The following is a 27,498-nucleotide window of genomic DNA, read 5'->3' as shown; positions in this document are numbered from 1 at the left end:
TTATAGCAATTCTTTTTGTGGTGGCAAAGAATTGGAAATTGAAGGGATGCCCATCAATTGGGGAATGGCTGAACCAGTTGTGGTATATGAATGTAATGAAATACTATTGAAATGATGAGTAGGTGGACTTCAGAAAAACCTGGAAAGACTTGTATGGACTGATGCTGAGTGAAGTGAGCAGAACCAGGAGAACATTGTACATAGTAACAGCCACATTGTGCGATGATTAACTTTGATAGACTTAGCCCTTCTCAGCAATGAAATGATTTAAGACATCTCCAAAGGCCTCAGGATGGAAAATGCTATCCACATCCAAAGAAAGAACTAGGGAGTTTGAATGCAGATCAAAGCATACTATTTGCTCTTTTTTTCTTCTGTTTTGTCTTGTTTCCTCTTTCTGGTGGTTCCTCCTATTGGTTCTAATTCTTCCTTACAACATGACTAATGTGAAAATGTTTAACAGGAATGTATATGTGTAGCCTATATCAGATTGTGCACCATCTTGGGGAAGGTGGTGGAGAGGGAGGGGAAGAAAAATTTAAAACTCAAAAGCTTATGGATGTGACTGTTGATAAATCAAAATAAATTAATAAAAAAATTTTTAAAAAAACTGACTTCCTGTCTAGACCCCTCATCTGCCAGTTAGCAACAGTGCTCTCTGTACAGAACAAAAACAATTAACAAGAAGAAAAGCAAAGCAAAAGAACAGCTCAGGCTATAAAGTACTCTGCATTCCTCATCTCAAACCCTCATGAGGCTGGGAGGGAGAGCTCATTGCACTGGATGAAATGGCCTCACCAGGACAGGATGATCTAAATAATGATAGCTTGCATGCGCAGATCACATGAAGGTGTACGAAATGCTTCACATATGTTATCCTGTGTGATCCTCACAACAACCTCGGTCTGGCAGACAGTATCATTATCCCCATTTTGCAATTTAGGAAACAGGTCGAAAGAAGTAAAAGAACTTCCCAGGATCAGAGCTGCTGCTCAGTGAGTGTCTTAGGCAAGACTCCAAATTCAGCACTCTATCTACTTCACCAGTTAGCAGCCACTTAGACTGAATCTAATAAAATGAAATGTAAAGTTCTACATTTAGGTTACATATCACCTTCTCTAGTACAAGATATAGAAGGCTTGGCAGTTCATGTGAAAAAGGTCTGAGGGCTTCAGTGGCCTGAAAGAACAGTATGAATCAACAGTGTGAAATGACAATTAAAAAAAATGCTTTCCTAGGTTGCATTAATAAAGCATACCTTCTGGGATTAAGAGTTAATTGCCAGGGGCAACTAAGTGGCACAGTGGATACAGCACCGGCCCTGAAGTCAGGAGAACCTGAGTTCAAATCCGGTCTCAGACCAAACACTTGACACTTACTAGCTATGTGACCCTGGGCAAGTCACTTAACCCCAATTGCCCAAAAAAAAAAAAAAAAAAAAAAAAGAGTTAATTGCCCTTCTTTTTCTGCCCTGGGTAGAATACCTCCGGATTATGCTTGGATTTGGAAGTCACATTTTAGGAAGCACACTGACAAGGTAGGCTGTGTCTTAAAGAGGGTGACTAGGATGGTAAGTGGAATGGAGATCATGCCCCAGCTTAAGAAGCTAAGAATATTTAACTTAGAGAAGATTTATAGGAGAATGATATACATCTTCAAGAATCTGAAAGGTTTTCATGGAAAATATGAATAAGACCTGTTTTGCATGGGTCCAGAAAGCAGAACTAGGAACACTGAGTGGAAAGATGCATAAGAGAGATTTAGGTTTAATGTAGAGAAAAAATTCCTAGCAACTGGAATCCCAAAGTAGAATGCAGTTAGTAGGTGGTGTGTTTATTCCTGTCTCTCAACAACTTCAAAGAAGATTATTACCCACCTGACTTTTATTTCCTATACAAAGAAACAGATCCCTTAGGACAATAGCTAATGCTAATGACAATACAAACACTCAACTGGATGACCACTTACTAGAGGTATTTGTAGAGGATTTCACTGGCCAGGTATGGGTTGGACACTAAATGGTCTCTGATGTCCCTAACTCAGGAATACTGTGATTCTCAGAAACATCAAAACTTGAGTCATTTTTATATTCTTCAGGCTTATAGTAAATATTTGTTAAAATTAATATTTCTTATCTTATATTGAGATTATTGAGACTGTTATTAAATTTCATGAATTCTTCCTTCAAGATTTCTTTTGAATCTGTCTCTTCTCCATTCCCAATGGCAATACCTTACCCCAGACTCACACTACTTCAACAGCTGATTTTTACAATAGCCCCCTACATGCTGTAAAAGATGAACCCTTATAGGTCCTTCTGACTAATCTCTTCCTAGTTAATCTAATTTCCCTATTTCTATACCACAGTTGGGCTTCCCTAAATATTGCTCCCAGAATATAATTCTATTCCTCTACTTCAAAGCCTAACATTGTAACGTACTGTTTACCACCTCAACTTTAAACTCCCCTGACTGGCTTTCAAGGTTCTACAAAATCAGCCTTCACTCTACTCACCTAATTTTCATCCATTCTCCCACAAAACAAACTATCTACTCCAATCGTGAACATCTCATGGGGCCATAGGTTTAGAGATAGAAGGGAATTTTGGTGTCAACTAGTCCCACCCTCTCACTTTACATATAGATCCAAAGCCACAGAGGCAACAGTTAGATTCAAATTCAAGTTCTCAGACTCTATTCCAAAGCTACTTTTACCACATCATGCTACCTCTTCACTGTTTCTGGAATGTATCATGCTGATTTCCACATCTTCACCTCTGCTTCAGATTATTCCCCTAGCCTGAAATGTCCTTACTTATTCTCCAGGGGCCATTTCACAGACTACTTCTTCTGTGACTGAATATTACTGTCCAGAGAGATCTCACCCTTTTCTGAGTTACAGGACTCACCCATTAATTATATAATGTCTTATATGTTCTCATAATAATTTGTTCATATGTATTGGTCTTGGCTCCTCAAATAAACTGAGTACCAGGCATATCACCGTGTCCATATAATAGCTGCCCATATAACACATAAACCAAAATAAGATGAAACATTAGAGGAAATAACTATAAGGAACACTTACAGACTGATGCTTGCAACAAAGCCAACCACAGAACGCATCCCCCTGCTGGGGTCATGGTAAACATCCATCCCGATCACCATCAGTTGTTTCTGGGAGAGAAAAAGCACAGCCTATCACTTCTTCACTTCATTTAATATCTGATCCCCAAAGCATCCCATCTTGCATCTTTTATATACTAAAGAGCTATTTTTAAAGCAAGAATGTGATAAAATATTACCTGCCTGACTTTTACACTTCCTATATAAAGAAATAGGTCACTCAGGTAAATGGCCAATGCTAATGACAAACAGTAGAAGTAAGAAAGCTAAGAAGATACCCGAAGACTATTAAAACAACTATTTTGGACCCTTAAAGAGACTAACATGAATGGGTACAAGTATCTCATTTTTATCCAGGAACTGGGTATCTAAGTTCCACTCACCAATGGAATGTCCACTCCCCAAAGTTCTCCACCTAATTTACAGTTAATCTGTAGCAAAATTTTTTGGGCTACACTCCATAGCTTGGTGGGCTGTGCAACAGTTCGGGCATTGATTACCTAGGACCAAAAGAAATTAAAAAAAAAAACCAGAACAACATCATTTTATACTAATCTGATCAGAAATCAATACAAAATAATGATTATTACTTTTATTCAAGACATTATAGTTGGCAGATGCCATTATCTTATCAACAACCTCAAGTTTGGGTTTTCAAAGGAAATAAACTTTCTTTCTTTCTTTTTTTTTTTTAATTTTTAGGCAATTGGGGTTAAGTGACTTGCCCAGGGTCACACAGCTAGTAAGTGTCAAGTATTTGGTCTGAGGCCAGAAATAAACTTTCAAAAGGATCTCCTGCAAAATGAGAAAATACTTCTGAGCAAAGCTGATGGAAAAAAACCACTTTTCTTTTTTAAAGCAAAGTCCACATTCTCAAGAATCAGCCTTGTAAAACCAATCAGAGGCTTATCTTCTCAAGAGGCAAAATTACTAACTAAATCTTGGCAAAATTGAGCATTCATGAAGGGATATATGCTGCTCATCTGGACCCCTCTAATCAGGGGAACAGTAATCAGGGCCAGTATACAATCTGAGTTCTGATCATACTCCACAAAATATTTTTTTCTCCATCTCCTCAACATCCCCAAGAAACCTGGGGGGTTGAGCTTCTTGATTCTCCCACACTAAACCCCAGCTCACTTGTGAGGGCACTGGAGACTGCACACAGCACAGCTTCTTGATGGCCCCATACAGATCATCTCGTGTCCCTGTGATGATGCAAACCACCATCTGAACTTTTCCCTTTGGAAGACAAAACAGACATGTCACAATTCTGCACTGGAAGGCCAGGGCCTTTCTTGGGACCTTTATTTGGGGCATTTACTGCTTTTTAACACAAAAGAGCCCTTAACAGTGAGGAATAAATCGAGTATCTCAGGTTCTGAGTTTCTTAAATATGGACTAATATTGGATCATCTCAGAGATTCTCCAGGATGAGAAGATGAAGGCTTTTTTTGTTTGTTTGTTGTTCATCTCTGCGGGCAGGTGTCTATGAAAATTCAGACTGGCCAAGAAATATTTTGAAGGCCCTACTTAGAAGGCCATTGTAATAGTTGTAGTGAGTGACAGAGTGGTGCTGAAGGCACTCAAATCTCAGCAACACTTGTCAAGAATTAAAATGGGAATCTTAGCAGAACTGCCTTAGTCTCTCAGAATTTACAAGGATAAATTTTCTGGAGCTGGTGATGCTGGGAGCAGATCTTTGAGGGAGTGAATTCATCAATTTATACTTGAAATGTCTGAATGGTCACTTTGGGTCTTTAAGGATCAAACCAAAGAGTAATATGAAATATCTTTTACCACTTTCCTCAAGTAAGGGCCAGAAATCTGGAGTAGTGTGTTTATATGCCTGCAAGCTAAGAATGGTTTTTACATTTTAAAATATAACAAAACTTTATTTAAAAATATAAAAACCATTCTTACCTGGGACCTTTCAACCCCTGATCTAGAGCTCACAAATCACAATGCAGCCTGTAAAGAAATATGGTATGGCCTCTTATGAACATAATCCTAAGGGCCCCATTGCGGGAAGAGGGGGTGAGGAAAGGCTAGGAAAATGGCTAGTAGAGATTCTCAGGAAGACTTAATTCAAATAGGTACATACATGTGTCTCAGCTCCATTCACCAGTGGAATATCCGCTCCCCAGATTGACTTCAATAGCCATTTCTAAAATATGTAAGTGCCTCTTTCCAAATTCCAGATTTCAAGAGAAACTCCACAAGTACCCTCATCCTTAATTTTGTTGAGAAAGGGAATAGTTTTTTTTTCTATCAGAATCCCCTAACACTTAAAACTATAGAGTAAGGTATCTGCACCTACAAAAAAGTAAAATGATTCCTTAACAAATAACTACTACTAATAGAGGTGAGGGAAGGAAGTTATTTCTCAGGGAATAAATGTCTCCACGCTATATCAAAATACTTCTCTAGTTATGCAGACAGAAAATAAAGCAGAATTAGAATCTGCTTGCCCTAAGGGATGGTAGAAAGACCAACATGGCCATTGTGAAGTAAGTTAAATAAAGCTTGTGCTAGGTAAAGTTGTTCTCCAGCTAGCATGGGTGTTTTTTAATGTTCTCTCTTCAAAGAGAGAACATTAAATGGGTACTATAGATGAGAGACCAGGAGTACCACACCACGGAGTAAATTCTGATACTGTCAAGAATACCCTAACAATATTCTTAGGGCTCAGCACAACACTCTTCACAGAGTAGGCACTTAAAAATTTGTTATATTGTAACAAACTATTCCCTTTATAATCTATTTCACTAAGAAGACTGAAGCCATGTGATGTGGGTCCCCTCAGCTTTCCTCCATTTGTCAAACCATCTTAGTATCTTTACTCCATTCTCCTCTCACCTAACAAAACAGATAATGGTGCTATTTTGCATTAAGGCTAATTATTCTAACAATACCCCTGATTCCTTTCCCTCTAAAGCCTAATTCTAGCAATATTCCATCTCCTGCATACATCTTCAACCTTCCCCTCCTCACTAGCTCCTCATCTCCTTACCATGATTCTTGGGTTTTCCTAATCCTAAAAAAAAAAAACCTTCCCTTCACGCGCCTACCATTCATCTCCTTCTTCCCCTTCACTGCTAAATTTCTTGAAACAATTCTTACCCTTGAGGCCTCCTTCTTGTCTCTTCATGTACCTGTAACCAGGTCTCCATCTCCCCATTCAGACTCATAGAGTGTCACTGAGCTAGTTCAGGGTAGAACTTAAACCTGGCCTCCTAACTCCATGCTTTTCCTTCTCTGCATAGGGCACCTCATGGGTCAAAGACTACCCAGACCGACCATGTCTCCCGTAATCATTCCACCCTGAACGCAGGTTTGCCCTCGCCATCTCCTCTTCCTCCTTATCTTCTCTCTCATCTGTAGGTCAAGTTATGACCTTTATCTTGAGCTCTGGGCACTGTTCGCGCACTGCCTACAAGGCAGCCACTTGAATCCAACCTATCCAAAATCAGCTGTTTCTTACCCATTTCTCATGAACAGCCAGATGCCAATCCCTGTCTAATTCTGTGAACTGCCTCACCATTCATCTGCTCGCTTCAGGTGACAATACCACAGTAGAGGTTCTCCCTGTTACTCTTCTCCATTATTGCACAACATCTTCTTAGCAAGTTTTCCTGGCTCCACGGTCTTCTCCCTGCAATCCATCCTTCCAGTTTCCAGAGCAATCCTCCTGAAGCACAGATCTCTTCAGGACACTCCTCTGTTCAAAAGTTTTTGCAAATCCCTACAGCTTCCTGAATAAAGTTCAAACTCCTTTGCCTGCCATTCAAGGCCCCTCAATCTAGTGCCCCTCTAAATCCCCAGCCTCATCCTATGTTGCCCCTGTGACTCTACATGCCACCCAAAGTGTACTATTCTCTGCCATTCTTCTGTAAATTTAATTCTATTTTATTTTCATGAAGATCTGCCTTCTTTTCCTCTCATCTTCTACCTAATCCCACTGGGAAAAAAAAAAAAGAAAAACAAAACCCCTATTATAAACATATATAGTCGATCAAAACAAATTCCTGCATTGGCTATGTCCCCCCCCCCCCAAAAAGATATCAATCTGTATTGTGAGTCTATCACCTCATCTCAGAAAGGGGTAGCATGAAAAACCTTGTTTTCATACTTCCATGCCTCTGTCACACTGCCTTTGCATCAAGGTAATCAACTTTTATCACTGCCCTCATCAGACTTAAATCCACTTCTCAAAACCTGCTGCTTTCTCTCCTTTCCCTTGAGCTGGTTCATCGACTATTTAACCAGTCAAAAGAGTTGTGTGTGCCATGACCTGCTCAACTAAAAAAGTTATTTACGGCTAACTAATCAGGGTACTTGTCTGATGGGCCAGTCTAGACTGGCACAATATGAATCCTGACCCAGGGGCAGGCTGTAACAGCTAAGCAATGAACATCACAAGATGACTCCTGGAACCAACAGCTCTGTTCTCAGGGAACTGAAGGGATTCAGACAACAAGTGGTTAATTGTCAGAATTGAGTGAACCACACTGAGTCTATCTTGTGACTCAATTCTGGAGCTTGCTCAGTTCCCTTTCTATTCAATTATGGGTCTAGTCCAAATTCTGTTTTGTGAGAAAAGTTTATTCAATTGTGGAAACTAGAAGAAAACCTTATTATATTGTTTGAACCTAGCCCTGCATGGCTAGGAAGCTAGACCACCTCTGCCTACTGTTTAGAGGCCCTTAACCAAGGACCTAGGCCATGCTGAAAAGAAACCCTGTCACACCCAAAGTCTGATGCCAGGAGTTTTCTCACAATTGTGTATCTCAAGAAACCCATATGTCTTATCTGAAAACTGGTCCTGAACTGATCAATCAGTTATTGTCTCCACGTTCCTTTTTTTACAGACACTTGGGGGACCTCTTTTTCTGAATTCAGGGAATTGCCTGTTTGCTCTCCCCCTCCCAAAAAGCAAGTCCCTAATCTTTCATCCCATTAGAAATCAGATTACCGAATGTTTTACTGTTTCTTTCTAATTAGCCTTATTTGATTGTTTTTAATGTATAAAAATCTGTCTCTCATGGTATTCAAGGTCCAGCCATAAGATGAAGAAGGGACCCAGTCCTGATTTGTTAGGTGATTGGCATACATTGCTTAGTAAATCGATATGCTCAGAAAAGCAAACCTTTGTTTCCTCCATCATTTCATCTTTCACTCACCACAATTCTTAGCACACCAATCTCTCAGATAATAAATAGAAGCCAAATCAGGTGCTCTCTCTTGGACACTAAATTATAACACCTGAAGCTAAGGTCCCTAAGGAAGAAAGACTGCAGTAGTGTTAAGGAATAAGAAAGATGACAACAGCTAAAAGCCAAAAAGGCCAACTATATTTGCATGTATATAATATTTCAAGTAGACATGAGCAAGAAAATTCTCATGCATTACCAACTGAAGGCTAATAAAAGCAAGAAACTTTAGAACAGATGACTATCACGAATACAATTTTAAAAGAGATATAACTCCAACTTATTTACCTCAACTCCCAGCATGGATTTAATGGTTCTAATGTAGGTCTCTATCCGGTCATCCTTTAGTTCAATCCAGGCAGGTGGGCTCATTTGCATACCAATGGGGCCAGCTATCTTCTCCAACATACCAACCAACTCTCGGGCTTGGTCAACAGCTCTCTTTGGGTAAAACAGTGCCCAGAAATGCATAGGAACCTGGGGACAGCCACAAATGTTTAAGTATAGCATAAGTCTGCAAAACAGGTCTTGAGCAAAGACTAGAAAAGACTCTTAAACAGTCCAAAGTGACTGTCTGCAGGCCATTTTCAGGTTTATAATTTGTCCACTGAGTATATATTCCTTGCTCCTGTACTTAGGTCCTGCCTTACCTAACTTCTACCACAGAATCGCTTGTACTCTATCAGAGACAGAGCTATTAAGGCCAGGTAGCTAACAAAGCACTGAGCATATCTTCCCTGCTGTCTTCCCCGACAGACTGCACTTTAATATGGTAGTTAACTCTGGATTCTAGTGGATCCTTTTTTATATCCTTGGGGAAAAAAAGTGTAAAAGAGGGCAATGGACTCCCTTGTCAGCCATAAATACAATTCACTCACTGTCCTTCAGCCAGACCAACAAAAATTCAACATGATCAGTGAGAGTACTGCTTCTGCTGCCTTACCAGCCAGTGAGTTAGCACAGGAGGTGAGTCCTTTGGGATGGGAATTCAGAATCCACAATTTACCATTTGTCTGGCAGTCTCTTTACAAAAATGACAACGAAATATTCTTGCTTTGCCTTTCAGAGCCTCAGGAATGCTAACATTCTATTTGTCAGTTCAACAAATTACTTACTGTCAAAATGGAAGCTTCTCGGGTTACTTCCTTAGTCCAGTTTAAGTCCTGAGATGTGATGAATGAACTATTTCTCAAGTTTATTCTTTCCATCGGTAGAACACGCCCTGAAATCTAAATAAAAAATAATAATTCTGAGGAACAAAGGACCCTAAATCACTTATATGTAAGTTTGACACTGCCCAATAGAGTTGTAGGCAGATCAATTACAGTGTACTGATCCCATTATGGGTTCTGAGACTGGCAATTTCAGGATAAACACAGTCACTGAGTCAGAAGAAATAAGGAAACTGTTAAGGAATGTGTTAACGCTGACCTGGGCATGTAATCACCTTCCAAATGGAGGTGAAATTTCTAGGGAATCCCCCCTACCCCACACTTCCAACAATGCCCCCAAGAGACATCCTTACTGCTGCCAGAATAATCTTTCTTCATGCCACCCCTCTGTTCAAAAGCTTCTGGAACTCCCTAGAGCCTCCTGAGTGAAGTTCAAATGCCTTTGCCTGGTATTCAAGGCCCCCCAACCTGTGCCACCCTAACTTCCCAGCCTTGTCTCATGCTGCCCCCACCACACATCCTACATTCCAAAATGAACTATTCTCTGCCATCCAAAGAAACACTACTTTCCAACCCCCTTTCTTTTGCTCACATTGCCTTCTATGCTTTGAATGCCTTTCCTTCTCCTCTTCACCTGAATTCCTATGCAATGTTTGTAGCCTCTCACATGATACTTCTTCCATGAAATTTTATCTGATCCCTAACTCAGTTAACAACCTTTCTCCTTCAGACCTGATGAACATTTTATTTTTCAAGTTATGTGATAATATGAAAAGTATTACATACTATGTATTATAGCCACCTAAGAGAAAAGAAATCTTTTTAATTAGAACCTACTGGTGCTTTATATGAATATAACAACTGGATTCCAAAGGGTTTCTTCAAGGTAAAGAGATGACTAACAAAGAATAAATACTGGAATGAAAGAAAAAGCAAAGGAGAAAAAGAATATGTTTCATAGGGCAATATTTTATGAAGCTAAAGGCTAATGTTAAACAAAGGTCACTCTAAGTACTAGAATAAAAACAGCTAATGTTATAAGAGGCAAAAACTAAAAAGAGTAGATACACGCTAAGAACAAAAGGGATACAGAAAGACGGGAAGGAAGAGCTCTTGGACTAGAATGGAATATACCCAACAAGGTCCATAAAAATAAATTTGCCTAAACTCTTATGAATTAGATCAAGATTTTTTTTAAATATTAAGATGTATATGAAAATCTAGGGACTCAAGGAAAAACACACAGTGAAGAACATTTGATCATCTGAATGGATTCCACAGGGTCACGAATTTAAAGCTCGAAGTGACCTAATATGCCCTCTGGTCCAAACTCTCATTTTACCAATGAAAAAACTGGAGCCCAGAGAAATTAAATCAGTCAACAAGCATTTAATAACAAGCATTTACTACATGCCAGCCATTGTGCTAAGTAATAGAGACACACAAAAAAGGGCAAAATCAGTCCCTGTCCTTAAAGAACTCCCATGCTAATGGGGGAGACAGTATGCTACAACTATGTACAACCAAAATACATCTAGTATAAATGGAAAGGATTCTCCAAGGGAAGACACTAGCAGTGGAGGAAACCAGGAAAAGCCTCTTGCAGAAGTTGGGATTTAGCTGGGACTTGAAGCCAGAGAAGCCAGGAAGTGGAGATGAGGAGGAAGAACATTCCATGCATGGAGGGCAGCCAGGGAAAAAGCCCAAGTTAGGAGATGAGATGGGGGTTCAAGGAATGGCAAAAAGGTGGTACAGTTAAATCACAGAGTTATTACAAGGGGAATAAAGTATAAAAAGACTGGAAAAGCTAAGGAAGGGTTTTAAAAGCAGGAGGATTTTATATTTGATCCTCAAGGTAATAGGGAGCCACTGGACTTTACTGAGTAGCAGAGTGACATGGTCAGCACCTGTGCTTTAGCAAAATTACTTTGGCAGCTAAGTGGAAAATGGATTGGAGCGGGCACAGATTTGAGGCAGGGAGACCAAACAGCAGAGTATTGCAACAGTCCAGGCATGAGCTGATAAGGAACTGTACTAAGACGGCAACTATGTGAAGAGAAAGAAGGGATCTATATGAGAGATGCTGTGAAGGTAGAAACATCAAATGTTGAACATGACACCTAGACTGTAAGTCTGGGTGACTGGGAGGATGGTGGTACACTCAACAGTAACAGAGTAGTTTAGAAGACAGGAGGATTTTAACAGGAAAGATAATGTTACAGATGTGTTGAGATTGAGAGATACATAGTAAGTAACTGAAGATTTGAACTCAGCTCTTCTGACTTCAAAGCCAGTGCTCTTTTCTGTTCTACTACCACATGGCAGGTGAAACAGAAGTGATCTTGTCATGGGTGTAGAGTAGACTATATACTACCTGCACATGAGTAGGAATTACACAAAGAAGTTCAGGAAAGAGATTATAAACTTGTAGCGATATGGAACCTTCAACTATGTGCCTATCTGCTGGAGTTCTGTATCTGTCAAAAGCTTAATACAAGCTGGGGAAAGCATGACTAGACAATAATTCACGGGCAAAAAGTCTCAGAATCTCAGTGGACTGGAAGCTTATTACTAGTTAACAGTGTGACATGATGGCCAAAACAAGTGCTATCTTGAGCCACAGTGTTCGGCATGAGGGAGCCGGTGGGTCCCATTACATTCTGCCCTGGTCAGAGCCCATCTAGAATATGACCTTCTTCCATGGATTTTGGGGGGTCATATCTTAGGAAGGACACTGACAAACTTAAGTGTTTCTAAGACGGCAAAGGCACTAAAAAATAATGTGACCTGAGGATCTGCTGAAGAAACGACTAATTTTTAATTCTGAGAAACAAGTTGATGGGTTTATTTGTCATTACGGTGGAGGGAGGCGTTACAGTTATCTCTAAGCATATGAAAGGTTTTCATGGCAAAAACTTGTTCTGCTGAGTTCCAGAAGGCAGAACTTGGATCACTAGAGAGAAGTTATAGAAAGTACACTTAGGCTGGATGTAAAGAAAAACATTCTAACCAACAGAGCTGTCCCAAAGTGGCATAAGCTGCCATGGCCAGGGAGAGGTAGGACTAACTGGTCTCTAAGGGCTCTTCCAACCCAGAGATTCTGAGGGTAAGAGCACTACAAGATAACCATAATTAATATATAAAGAATGAAAAGAAAGGACAGGATGGAGAATAGAGGACCACAAAAGGCAACTAAGTATTGTCAAAGAAAAAGAAATTGTAAAGCACAGATCCAGACAGCTTTTAGGACAGAAAGATCAGAAGAGAATTAGAAAACAGGACAGTTTGAAAATTCTATGGTCTGTATTCAATAAGCCATATTTATAGGAAGGAGAAGAAAAAGGGCCCACAGAAATCCTGAAAGCAAAAAACATCATGTAAAGCCTTAAAGCACATTTAAATACAACAAATGCCAAATGGCATCCTTAGTTCTAGTTTGATGAAATATAGCCTATATTCCTGGGAAACATAGAAAAAAATTATGAAAGACTGAAAAATTAGATTAAGGAAATTCAAGTTTGATGGAAACCCAGAAAGAAAAATTTATGACTAGAAAAGGTGTTCAAGAACAAATCAAAGGCATTTAACATCGGGATATCATGCCTTTCACTTTCCTAATGCTCTCTAAATCTCTAGTACTGATTCTGACTCCCATCCCACATTCTTCCAGCTTGCCTTATGCACATCTGTATCCAGACAGAGCCCCCATCGTATCATTTCATTGTTGGCCATCTCATTCTTCGAAATTTTCTGCAGAAGGTTTCCCAGGGCAGTGTGGTGCTGTTTAGGGCTTAGGTTGATCTGTTGGGTTAAATCCTACATAAAATTGGAAGAAGAATAAAGGATCATGAGGATTGCTTCTTCTAATTCAGGGCTAAATAAATAGCACTGCTTTCAAAATGAAGGTTTGTGAAAACTCTTTCCCAGTAAAATTAGCAAGGATTTACAAGGGCCTCAAAGATTTATAAAACCCCCCTTAACATTTACACAATGACTACATTAACGAGGTATACTGAGCAACACAGAGGTATACTTCCTACTGTTTAGCACAGAAATGATCCAACCTGAGACATACATTTGGTGACATGGCCAGTGTATTGATTTATTTTGTTTAATTACTAATTTGTTACAAGGGGGGCTTAGTCACTGGGAAGGGGAAATGATGTTTAAAAAAAAAAAGCACCAATAAAACTTTTCCAAGGAAAAAAAGATCTAACCATCTAACCAACACACACACACACACACACACACACACACACACACACAGAAAAAGAATGTGCCAAAATTTTTTCTTTTAGGAAGGGGCTTGTCCTACAAACATTTATTAAGAATATCTGAAAACAACATGTGTGTGGGGAGAAACTCCTCCTGAAAATACAAAAGTGAATGAAGTGCAGGGTTTTAATGATTTTAACAATATTTTTAAAAAAATACTACTTTAATCATATGAGATAATTTCCAGAAAAGGTACATTTTCAATTCCTAGATCTAAAGTCTGTCACATAACAGTAATAATAGCCAATATTTACATAGCACTTTAAGGTTTGTGAAGTGCTTTACAGATATTATCTCATTTGATTTTCATAACAATCCTGTGAGGCAGAAGCTGTTATTGGTCCCCTGTACAAAAACTGCGGCTTCTCTAGGGTCACATAGCTAATAAGTAAATATCTGAGGCAGAATTCAAACTTAGGTCTTCCTGGATCTAAGCCCAGGAACTATAAACACTATACCACCTGGATGCCTCTATATTAAATTCTATTTGATATAAGTCATTAGCCAGGGGATTTCATTATGCCCATGTAATAAACTGTAAGAGTGACAAGTTCTATCATTACCCAGTATACCTAGCACTTCCAGATCTAAAGAAGAGGTTCTTAACCTGTGGTATGCGAACTCGTTTGAAAATGTTTTTTAGGGGCAGCTAGGTGGTGCAGTGGATAGAGCTCCAGCCCTGGAGTCAGGAGGACCTGAGTTCAAATTTGACCTCAGACACTTGACACTTACTGTGTGACCCTGGGCAAGTCACTTAACCCCAACTGCCTCACCAAAAAGCAAAAACAAAAAATGTTATTTAAAAATATATTTCAATATAATTGACTTCCTTCATAATCCTATATAAGGAGAAGGGACAGACAGGATGTGAGAATGAGGAAGGCAATGTGGCAGAGTGTTAGACTAATTGTAGACTTATTCTCTTTAAGCTAAATATTCACATTCAACAAAAGCAGACTTAATGTTAACAGATTAGAACACTTTTCTGAGCAGGAACAGTTTGCTGCTAACTTGGAGGGAAAGTTGAGCCAACACACAGTTGGCAACAGTGGAGCAGAACACGAGTGGGCAGCTTTCAGAGGGTTGGTGTACAGGATTGCATTTGCTCATCTGGGTCAGAACACTCGCAATCATCAAGACTGGATTGATGGAAACGATGGGGGAATTCAGAAGCTGCTAAATGAAAAACAAGAACTCCACAGGGTTTACCAGCAGGATAGTTCATCCATCTCTAAGACGGCAGCATTTAATTCCATCAAAAGTAAAGTACGTGTGAAGCTTAGAGAGATGCAGGATTCTTGGGTCAGTAAGAAGGCAGAAGACATTCAGTTTCATGCTAATAGTAACAATCCAAAGCGTTTTTATGATGTCCTGAAGGCTATGGGCTAAGGATATATGGTGCATCTCAACTACTCAGTGCTGATGGAGCCACATTGATTAGTGATAAGGACATGATCCTAGGCTGAACATTTCCATAGTGTTCTCAACATGCCATCATCAATCAATGCTGAAGCAAATGACCATTTACCTCAGGTTGCAGTAAATCCCTCTCTAGACAAACTGCCAACTGAAGAAGAGGTTTTGAATGCCATTAGGCTCCTCTCCTATAGCAAAGCACCTGGTACTTACTCTATTCCAGCTGAGATTTACAAGGTGGGGGGTCCATTGTTCATACAAAAGCCAACTGAAATTTTCTGGGTTATATGGCAAGAGATTATCTCCCAGGAGTTCAAGGATGCCTCTAATGCCCATGTTTATAAAGGTAAAAGAAATAGATTGTCCTGTGACAATCACGGGGGGGGGTCTCTCTCTCTTAGTCATTGCTGACAAGATTTTTGCCAGAGCCCGCCTTAATAGGCTGATCCTTCACTTGGAAGATGGTCATCTACCTGAGAGCCAGTGTGGCTTCAGAAAGGGTAGAGGAATGCTCGATATGGTGTTTGCTGCCTAACAACTCCAGTAGAAATGCCAGGAGCAGAACAAAGGTCTGTAGCCAATGTCTGTAGATCTGACCAGGGCCTTTGATATTGTCAGTCATGAGGGCTTATGGAAAATTATGTCAAAATGTGGTTGCCTGGAGAAGTTCATCAACATTGTAAGTCAATTTCATGACAGCATGCTTGCCTGAGTTCTAGATAATGGACAATGCTCTTGTGCTTTGCCAGTCACCAATGGAGCAAAACAAGATTGTGTGCTCCCGTGTTTTTTTTTTAGCATGATGTTTTCAGCCATGTTGTCAAACGCCTTCAATGAGGATGAACATGGCAGCAAGGTCAGCTACCACACTGATGGTAAATTCTTCAACTTAGAAAGGCTATAAGCCAAGACCAAAGTGGAAGGAGTGTTGATTCATGATTTTTTATTTGCAGATAATTGTGCACTCAATGCAGCCTCGGAAGCTGAGATACGACAAAGTATGGATCAGTTCTCTACTGCTTGTGCTAATTTTGGCCTAACAATTAACACAAACACAGGTGCTCCACCAGCCAGCACCACACTATTCATGCATGGAACCATCAGTTACAGCAAACAGAGAAGTTTTGAATACTGTGGGTAAGTTCACTTACCTTGGCAGTGTACTTTCCAGGGATGTACACATTGATAATGAGGTTGATTAGCCAGAGCTAGCTCAGCATTTGGGAGGCTCCAAAGGAAAGTGTAGGAGAGAAGAGGTATTAGATTGACTACCAAACTGAAGGTCTAAGAGCCGTTGTACTGACCTCATTGTTATGTGCCTGTGAAACCTAGACAGTATACCAGCACCATGCCAGGAAACTGAATCGCTTCCATTTAAATTGTCTTAGAAAGATTATGAAAATCACCTGGCAAGATAAGGCACCAGGTACTGAGGTCCTTTCTTGAACTAAACTGCCAACCATTTACACTCTACTGCACAGAGCCCAACTCTGATGGGCCGGCAGTGATGGCAGAGTGAACTCACACAACGCAAGTGCTCACATGGAAGGCAGGAGAATACATGGACGCCCTCAAGGTCTCTCTGAAGAACTCTGGAATCGCTTGCGTGGCATGGGAGACGCTGACACAGGACCACCCAGCATGGCATATCCTCATCAAATAAAGTGTTGTGCTCTATGAGCAAAGCAGAAGTGAAGTAGCTCAAAAGAAACTCTAGATGCACAAAGTTAGAGAATTCTCCCTGAATGTTCACATGGACTATTTGTGCCCAACCTGTGGTAGAATATTCCGAGCTCGTATTGGTCTGATCAGCCAGCTGAACACACTGTAAGTTGACTCTAACATAGTGATGTCATTTTGGTCCTTTTCAAGAACAAAGGACAACAAGCAATGTATTTTACTTTATGCATTTAAAAACTTTCTGAGAAAAGGACCCATGGGGCAGCTAGGAGTTGCAGTGGATAGAGCACTGGCTCTGGAGTCAGGAAGACTTTGAGTTCAAATCCAATCTTAGACACTTGATACTCACTAGCTGTGTGACACTGGGCAAGTCGCTTAACCCTAATTGCCTTGCAAAAAAGGAAAAGAAAAAGAAAAAAAAAAAAAGGACCCATAGGCTCCAACAGACTGCCAAAGGGATCCAAGACATTAAAAAAAGGTTAAGAGCCCCTACCTAGAAATTATGTGTCTAGAGAGCTTCCAGCTCAGAGGTCTAACAAGCTATTTAGCTTTACCAAATGACAGCTTGTAAGCATGAGACAGGTTCCTGCCAGCAGTTATATATGAAGGTATAAAGAGCATGAATGAATTTCTTTGTAAATTGTATTTATTCTGTGAGACTGATAAATTGTACATTTACCACACCCTACAAGGCAGTTATCAGTGTCAATGTGTGTGTGACTGCTATAAAAATGCTTTGTGGTGTTAATTCATTTGACAACGGGAGTGGTAGGTAGGTTTGAACTTTGGCATGAAGGAAAAGGAAAGAAGCCTTTTACTAGATAGTGATCTCTGCCATCACTCCACGTCCTATATGATAGTACTGATAGCAAACCACTGTCACCTGAGACAAGTACTTGAAAACAAGTAAAGCTAACATAGGCTACGCAGAAGACTATAAGCAGCTTGCATAGAATTTAGGAGGAAATGTGGTTTTAATCACATTTAAAAGTTTGAGCCTTTAAAAGTTTCAAAAAACAAAGTCTTTAGCAGGACTTCTAGGCTAGAATATACTAAAAGGAATTAAGGAAATGAAGGCAGAAATCAAAGGTTAGAAGAATTCACTGCTTAAAAAGAACATTATTTATGGCTCTTTCTATTTCTCCAACATCATTCTTCAAACAGCCGAGTAGCAATGTGGGACAGTGATTAGAGCACAGGACTTTGAATCAGAGGAACTAGGTTCAAATTCCATCACTCTTACTTACCTGTCTGACACTGGGCAAATTGCTTTACCTCTTGGGGTAAAATAAGGAGGTTGGAAAAGATGATCTCCAAGTCCCTTGCACTTCTAAAATAGTATTTTTCTATGAATTCAAACACTCTTTGTATCCTTGGGAAGAAAATAATTTCTCCCTAATTTACAAGGGGGCAAAACTGAAGCATTAAATAATGAAGAGGCTTGCTTAAAGTCATAATGGAGGTCAGTATATACACATCACTAATTTCTCAGCTCAATGATTAAAGATCTTCCTTTAAAGCAAGAGTCATCTTGTTACATCATGATAATAACATGCTAGAGACTGTAGGATTCTAACCTTCATGGCTCTAAAGTCTTTCTTCATTTTTTCTGGAATCCCGGTCATGAAGGATAGCTCTGGAAGTAGTAAGATCTCTCCTTTTAAAAGCTGAGGGAAGAAAAGAGTAAAAGGAGGAAATAATGAAGAAGAAGAGACATGGTGGGAAACCATACAGTTCCCATTGCTCTTTGGTGACTGCTGACTACATGCCTAGCTGTGCATATATCATGGTTTTCAGGCACGTCCTTTGATTTGCTATACCCAGCATTACAAGGTTCTGAATAAGGAAGCATTAAATCTCAGTAATTTTACTTTGTTCCTTAATACATCAGAAACTTTCTTAGCTTGAGCTGTTACTTTAAAAAGCATGTAGTTACCAGTAGACTGTACAATATTGATGTTATCAGGAGAAAAGGTAAAACTAGGAAAAGAGACTTATGTCTCTTCTGAGTCCCAAGACACAGCTGCAGCCATCCCGTGGTGAACAGTTGTGGCCAACCAGTATCTATGTCGGGTACATAGCTCATCTCCTCCATTCCTACTTTTTTCTGCCTTCAGTGTTTGCACCTGATGACATGTGATGAAGTCAATCTGGGGGGTGTAAGCAGAAGGTTAAGACTGCTTTCTCGCAAGAAAGGAGATTCTACAACTTCCCTAATTAAACTGGTTTGATATTTTAACATTCATGCTCAGGAAATTTTTCCTTTTATTTAACTTGGATCCCTCAAGATACTTTTTAGTGCTTCTTTACAGACACTATTTATGAGAAAGTGTCAAGGGGCAGCTCTGACTTCATTCCTCTTCACACGTAAACAGCATTTTACAATCCCCAAAATATATTCCTCATAACCTCATGAGGTAGGCAGTCATTGCAAACCTTAAGAACTCACGTCATATGAAAAACATTGGACCTAAATTTGCAACTACAATATAATAATAAATCCATGGTTCTTGAAAGTTATCAGACTGTTCTGGAGATGGATGAGAGTAGCCAAAAACTTAACAGAGAAGTGTAAACGTCAGTCTCACTCACCCTCCCTTGGTTATTCTGCCTCTCACTGGGCCTGTGGATCAGAAGTGGCTGGTCCTCCTCTTTGACTGCGACTCCATAGTTTTTGCTAGAGAAAGGCAGAGGCAGAGGAAGTGTTTAGAAGAACGTTTATGTTCCGAAAGTGACAAGTTCCACTAACTAAGCTTCTTAAGCAGTTCTATAGCATAATATTTGCATAACAGTCCTTGTCAGAAATCCATTGGGAAGAGCTCATCATTTATCAATAGTGTCAAAAAGAAAGATCAATTTTCTATGTAAATTAAGTGGTGGTAACGTAAGGTATTTAGTCTACAAAGAGTTTGTAATCTACTGCCACCTGGTTAAAGGCTTTGTTAACCAGACAGGACTAAATATGAACAAATCATTAGCTCAGTTATTTTAATGATTTCTTCATCCAGCCTCCTTACCCAACCAACTATACCAAAATAATAATTATGATAATAGTGACCATTTAAATATATGGCACTTTAAGGTTTGCAAAATGATTTACAAATATTCTCTGGGAGGTACTTACTATTATTACCCCCATTTTACAGATGAGGAAAAGACAGACAAAGGCCAAGTGCCTTTCCCAGGGTCACACAGCTGATAAGTGTCTGAGGCTGGATTTGGAGTCAGGTCTTCCTGACAGGAGAAACTACCAATGAGCAGGGAGATTTAAGTTTAAAAGATAGCATATTCATGCCAAATATCTTGAGAGTTACTACTTAGCTTATTATTTAAGAAAAATCATACTCTACAATGAGATTAAAGTTCCTTCATTCTCTTCCTTCTCTGGGTTCACACTTAGTCTTTCCTACCTGTAGTATTCCAAGAATGTAATCTCCTTCCCATCAGACATTACGAAACTATCTTTTGGAGTCTTATTCCAGTCAATATCATCAATACGATAGGTACGATTGTTGTATCGGGTTATAACAATGTTGCCAACTAGCATCTTGGTACACTCATCTTGGAAGTTTTCACTGCTCTGCTGATATATGGCATGCCTTTGGGGAAAACAAGTCAGAGTTTTGACATGTAGTTACCAGTTGACTACAGAAAAAACAGAACGAAACACAGAAGGGACAAAGCAATTTAATAGGAAACAGGGCAGGTGGATCTGTCCCTTCCCCGCCTCCCCTTTCTCTCTCCCCTTTTATCCCTGTCTCTGTCTTTTTTTCTCTCTCTCAGCAAGGTTAACTACTTATTGCTTCAAGTTTCTCATCTGCAAAATGGGAATGATAATCACTTCTCTCTTTAACCAAATTGAATTAACCAAACTGAAAATCACCAACATAGTACATAAAATGCTATAAAAACACCTTATTAAAGGCTACAATGTGGAAGAGAGACTGGACTTGTGTTTGGCCCCTGATGGCAGAGCCAAAAGTCATTGGTAGAAGTCACAATGAGGCAAATTTAAGCACTGTGTCTACAAAACTTTCCTAGTAATTAGAGGTACCCAAAAGTAGAATGGGTTGCCACAAAAAGTACTGGATTCTCCCCCATTGGAAGTCTTCAGGCAGAGGATGGATGAGCCCTTTTTGGATGTGACTGTATGGATTCCTTTTCAGATGTAGGATAGACTAGATGGTCATAGAGACCCTTTCCAACTTCAAAATTCTGTGATTTTCTGATCTCTTGTACATCTTATTCCACTAAAATTAGAACTGATAAATTCTTGCCTTGATTTGCCTATAATTTTCATGAAGGGCAAAGAGATAGGTTTTTCATTATTAAGGTTTATTGTTGATTTCCACCAAAATTATAGAAGATGGGGCAGCTAGGTGACGCAGTGGATAGAGCACCAGTCCTGAGTCAGGAGGACCTGAGTTCAAATGTGGCCTCAGACCAAACACTTGACACTTACTAGCTGTGTGACCCTGGACAAGTCACTTAACCCCACTGCCTAGCCAAAAAAAAATTATAGAAGAGATTATTAAATAAATGGTTTATATATGACAGGAAACAATGATACTGGTAACCACCATAGAACATATTATTTCTAGATTTCAGTAAGGCCTTTGATAGCCTCATGTACAAAATGGAGAAATATGTATGTATATATATTTTAAATCTACATATATACACATATACACATATATATTCCACTCCATTAACATAACCATCATCCTGAGAGCTTCATCACCTCTCACCCACACAATTATATCAGTCTTCTGATTTAATTTCTACTTTCTTCCTTGTCCAATACAGCTTCCATATAGTGATTAAGAATAGCCTTCCTATTTCAGTGACTTCCTTCTGCCTCTAGGATAAAATACCAATTTCTTGACCTGAAATTGAAGGCTTTAATCATCTGGCCTCCACCCTCCCTTTTCAAATTTATTTCCCATGATTCCTATATCTGCACTCCATTAAACTAGAATCAAGTCACTATTTCTTGTCCTTGACATTTCATCTCCTATCTGTCCATGTGCTCCCAGCTGTCTCCCACACTTCTCCTTAAACCTCACTTTCAGCATCCTTTTCTTCTTCCAAGGTTCAGCTCAGGCATCACCCTACCCCCACCCCAGCCGTTCTAGTTGTTAATGCTCTCTACCTCTTCAAATTACTTTATATTTCCTTTTGTAAATGTGTGTTACATCCCCCCACTGAAATGGAAAGTCCTTCAGGGCAGGAACTCTTTTTCATTTTTATCTCTGTATCCAGCACAAAGCTGGCATTTAATAAATGTCTATTGAAACAAATTTAAGTATGGACAGAAAAGAAAGAGACAGAAAGATTGTCAGGAAAAAGGCAACAGGATTAAGGTAGGGTTAAAAAAAAGTAGCCACAAATGACCCTGACAGTCCAATTTGGAGAACAGGACCCTATGCCTAATATTTCTGAGGAAAATTGGCTTAAAAACACTATTCTAAAGAAGCTTTTGTCTATTTCAAAATTTAATGGAACACATGTTCTGGCCCTCTCTCCTAGCCAGGCTGCCACATTTGCTTTAAGGGTTCCAGAAGGGTTGGCATGTTCTTCTCCTAACGGTCTATGCCAGATATTTTCTCTCCCCACTGTTAGGGGACAATGACTAGCACCTCAATTCAATTTAACCATTTAACAATGACTTTTACAAAAGGATATTTACTCCAAAGATATACCAAGAACAAGTACAGACATCCCTTTACCCCAATACCTCCAAGGGCACATTGGCCTATAACACCTCAGTCTCTGGGGAAGGAGGTTCAAATCTTAGCTCAGTTCCAACACAGCATTGGTCCTACCACATTCAAATCCAAAGGTAGTAAGTGGTGTTGGACAGGTCCTCATATCAGCTTCTACTGGGAGGAGGACCAGAAGATCAGGGGAGGAGAGACCTAAAGACCATTCCTTGCTCCTTGGTACATCAGTACTGAGCTGGCTTAAGTACCTGGTCTGACTCTGGGATTCCTGTGGCTTCCTTGCTGACATTTTGAAACTCTCAGATACTCCACTCCCTTCACCAATATCCTGAGTGAAGGAGTCTCTGAGATGTCCTACAAGGGGACAAGGCAAAGTGCCAGTAAATGAAGCTGACAGGGCTTTCTAAATACCTTAACAGTCAATCAAAGAGCTTCTCCTCCATTGCATGAAGTGGAACCAGTTACAGAATTATCCCTATATGCTCTATAGTCTCTTGCATGTCATCACAATTCTCCCAGAAACCATCTACCCAGAGTCCTCTACATGGAGAGAATACATCAGCCAAATAAGCTTTAGATTCCCATTATATTAATTCATTTTTAGAATTAGTCTTTTTTAATGAAAATGTTGTCTGTATTAAATTTTTTTAAAAACCGCATTAAACCCTCCTCCCCCACCATAATGACAAAAAAATCAAATCCATCCTTTTTTAACTTTTGAAAAGAATTTTTCCTCTCCCATATGAAGAAGACAGGTAGAAACATCTAGAATGACTGATTGTTCACATGTGCCAACCTTTGATCACTTATTGTAAAAAAATTATTTAAGAACTTTCCAGAATCAAGAAAAATAAATGATATTTTGCCAACAGAAAAATCCATAGAACTCTAAAAATAAAAAGCTAAAAACTTAACTCACCCATATCCATCACCACCAAATTTTAAAATAACTTCAAAGACAAAAGAATCTTTCAAGCCACCAAATTTCTCCTGAATCAGGGTCTCCCCAGATTTGCCTGCCATGGCTCCAGGGTTGTTAAAAGTGACAGATGGAATTCAAATTCAGAGAGACTGCTTTAATTACACATTTTATTCTACAACTCCTGTCCCTCATACAGGGTTCCCCTGAGAATATATGCTTTGCTAGTATCAAACAAAGAACTAGACTGTTCTACAAAGAATTCCTATAACAAAGAATTCCAGTAAGGATGTGAATCTGAGCCTATAGGTAGACAAGAAAACATTACCCCATAATGTGCCCCTACCTTTCCCAGGGATCTAACCTACTGTTCCAGAATTATAACGTCACCCTGGAGCTGTACCCACTTCCACACCTCCTCACCTCATCCTTCCCCTTCCCCCTACTCCCACCAAACGGGGAAAGAATTTGAGATTTCTAAGAGTCCAGCAAACATCTCATGTAGGAGAAAGGAATAAGCTCTTACATACTGCCTACTGCATGGCATGCACTGTGCTAAGCACTTTACAAATTTATTATCCTATTTAATCCTCACAACAACACTGGGAGGCAGGTGCTAGAATAACTCCCCCCCTTCCATTTTACAGTTGAGGAAACTGAGGCAAACAGAGGTTCAGTGACTTGCCCAGGGTCACAAAATTAGTAAGTGTCTGAGATTGGATTTGAACTTGGGTCTTCAATGATTCCAGGCCCAGTACTCTATTCACTGCACCACCTACCTGTCCCCATAAAATTTATAATTAAAATGGAAATTAAGTTAAGGGGGGAAAAAGTCAGGGAAAAGAAGTGGAATATAAAGAGGGTGGAAGGGAGTGGTAATGCCAAGGCAAACCACTGAAGAGGGTTAGTTGCCCCTAGAGTTCAGTCATCCTGCTGAGGCATTTCAGCAGCTGGAGGGCAGAGTAACCTGTATGCAGCCACAAATAGTCTGACAGTGAGTTTAGCAAATAAAGAGAAGACTCTGCTAAACTCTTATATTTGTTGCCTCCTCTGATAAAGAAATCTCTGCAGCTTAGCCTGGGATTCAGTTTTCTCTGATCCCCTTGATTCTGTTGATCCTCCTGTGGACCCTGCAACTGCACCAGGTTCTAGACTACAACCTGGTGACAAACTTTTGCTTTTTCATATGAAAATTCTAGCTCCTAACCTGGTAGGATTTCCCACCCATGGTATTACACACTCTTCCAAATCAGGAAAGTTTTTATGATAATAGTGAGCTTTTATACAGTGCTTTAAAGTTTGCAAAGCACTTTAGATATTACTTCATTTGACCCTTATGACAGTCCATTTTATTATCCCCATTTTACAGATGAGGAGATCGAGGCTGAGAAAGATTAAGTGATTTACCTAGGATCACAAAGTTAGGAAGCAGATGAGGGCAGAATTTGAACTCAGGTCTTCCTGACTCTGAGTTTAGCAAAGTACACGCTATGCCACCTAACTACCTCTGTACCATAAAATTTGCCCATGCCTATTTGCCACAGCTCACAGCCATGACAGGATATGGGTCCTACCCTTGGGGCTGGGAGGGAGAAGGGAGAGGAGAAAGGAAAAACAATAAACAGCAGCATAAATTTTAAAAGTCTGTTTAGTGCCCCTAGAGTCACTCCTCTCCAGGCTGCACTCCTAATCCTCTCAGAAATGTCTCCAGCCTGGAAGTCCACTCTACCCAGATACTTCTCACACTGAAAGGCACCCCTCCTCCTTCTGATTGGCTGATTCCTCCCAACACCTCCATTTTAAGAGACCCAAGCCAATCATATTTTCCTTCCTCTCCAGGCTGCACTCCTACCATGCTGCCTTCACCTCCTACCCCTCATTTTCAATTGCCTTTTATGTGTTATCTTCTGCCATTATAATGCTTGTTGAAGACAGGGACTGTCTTTCTGCCTATTTGTATTTCTAGTGCTTAGCACTCTATCATATGGTAAGCACTTAATAAATGCTTGCTGACTTGACCTGATCTTGTGTTTGTTGTATTAAAAAATATAATAAGCCTACATGGAGAGACTAGAGAAATTCCTACCCAGAGAGTCTAAACTGTTCTTCATCCTCCTCTTCCTTGATTTTGCCTTTGCTCTTCACGTTCACAGGACCAATTTGGTGGTCCTCAACTTCACCCATGTTACTGAAACTTCACCTATCAGTGATGTGAGTTCACTTTCAGGGGCTGTGACTCATCTTCTGGAGGGAAGGAGGAAGGCCTGGCACCCACTTGAAAATGGGATATAACTAATACATTGCCACCTGCATCTTTACATATATTTAATAATCCCACTCTATGTTAACACATTGATATGTTGGTTACTTTCAGCAACAGGGCAGAAGCCACGGAGAAATTTATTGAGAAGTCTTCCAGATTGAACCCAGAAGAAATGCAGAGTGAAAAAAGCAGAGGTACAAGATAAACATATGTGACTACAATAATGTAAATAAAGTCAATATGGAAAGGTAACTAACTTATCAAATATAATGGTTTACTGTTACTATCATATTGACAAAGTCAAAGAATACACCTCTCCTTTTTGTACATAATAATTTAACTATTTTAGGGAATGTCCTCTTTAAAGAGGGCTGTTGATAAATATCTATTACATCAAAACAAAATATACATTAAAAAACAATAAAACATCAAGTCTGGTTCATTCGAGCTCAAAGCTTCAATAATTGGATATGAATTACATTTTGAGGGGTCTGCATAGGAATTTTTATTTTGTTGCTGTTTTGCATTTAAATTCCCTGATCAGTATGGACTAAGAACTTTCTCTGGTTGAGAGATGAGCAGTGAAAAGTTTAGCAGGAAGAGCAGCATAAATAATAGTGCTTTCTAATCAAAAGCATAACCAGGACTGGGTAACCTGAGTTTTACCTACAGAGAACAAACATCTATCTATACATAGTCCTTCAGCAGAAACAACTGAGCTTAGCATCTAGTTAGCTATTCTGTCTTAAATATTTCTTTTATTGTTTCCACATCGTGAATTACAAAGTTGATCTAAGTTTCTTGCTGTTTGTGCTTAGCTGTTGTTCAATTTACTATTCTTAAGAGTTTCCTCACAATAATTCTACAAGAATAAAATAAGCATAAGGTTTAGACGTGTAATTTCACTAGTATAAGGGATTCTCTGCCAATGCAGCTCAACCAACACCTACAGACTTAAGAGAGTTGCCTGACACACTCTGAAGTTATCTGACTTGTGCAGGGTCTCAAAAACACAATGTGTCAGCAGTGGGACTTGAATCTAGGGATTCCTGGCTCTGAGGCTGGCTCTCTAGCCCCTCATACCTCGCCTCATGAAAGTAAGCAATATTATCCCTATATGATGAAGAAACTGAGGATCACAAAGCTGGTCAATGGATGAACCAAAACAAGAAACCAGGGCTTCTGACTCCAAGTCCTGTACTCTTTACACTACAGATAGGAATGAACATGGTAGTGTACCCAGATTTGAGCTGATGAGGGATCCCCTTGGTGAGATGCTCCTCTTCTATAACTACAGGGATGGGGAAAATTTCCCTAGCCTGGATGTAGGTGATCAATCCACCAGCTACCACTATCAGTGTTCTATGTAGCTGGCTGGCACTGAGTTAGGAGCCGGGGATGTAAAGACCAACTCTAAAATAGTCCCTTCCCCCAAGAAGTCTATCTTCTATTGGGAAGACAGATATATGGGGGGGTGTATACACACATGTAAATATATATCATATATACATATGTAAAGTAAGGTAGTGGGGTAAAAAATGGTCCTTGAGCTGAGTTTTAAAGGAAACTAGGGATCATAAGAGTCAGAGGAGAGCAAAGAGTACATTCTTAGCATAGAGAGCAGCTGATACATGAAGATGGGGGATGGAATATGCAATGAACAGGGACCATCTTGCTGGTTTGTATTAGTAGCCAGTGTTGAGCACAGGGCC

At 39.7% G+C, this 27,498-nt stretch overlaps 1 protein-coding gene across 1 annotated transcript in view; it reads right to left on the bottom strand.

Annotated features, from left to right (window-relative positions):
- PIWIL2 (piwi like RNA-mediated gene silencing 2) overlaps positions 1 to 27,498 on the bottom strand; it is a 69,852-nt gene that overhangs the window by 10,967 nt on the left and 31,387 nt on the right. Inside the window, 9 exon segments of the mRNA XM_027853955.1 lie at positions 3,088 to 3,176; positions 3,509 to 3,625; positions 4,266 to 4,367; positions 8,627 to 8,815; positions 9,454 to 9,567; positions 13,186 to 13,326; positions 18,459 to 18,548; positions 19,474 to 19,558; positions 20,292 to 20,480. Coding sequence (XP_027709756.1) covers positions 3,088 to 3,176; positions 3,509 to 3,625; positions 4,266 to 4,367; positions 8,627 to 8,815; positions 9,454 to 9,567; positions 13,186 to 13,326; positions 18,459 to 18,548; positions 19,474 to 19,558; positions 20,292 to 20,480 — 1,116 coding nt within the window.

Source organism: Vombatus ursinus, unplaced genomic scaffold, assembly GCF_900497805.2.
Source record: "Vombatus ursinus unplaced genomic scaffold, bare-nosed wombat genome assembly UNPS02010219.1, whole genome shotgun sequence".
NCBI lineage: Eukaryota > Metazoa > Chordata > Mammalia > Diprotodontia > Vombatidae > Vombatus > Vombatus ursinus.
This window is presented reverse-complemented; position numbering and strand designations above follow the sequence as displayed.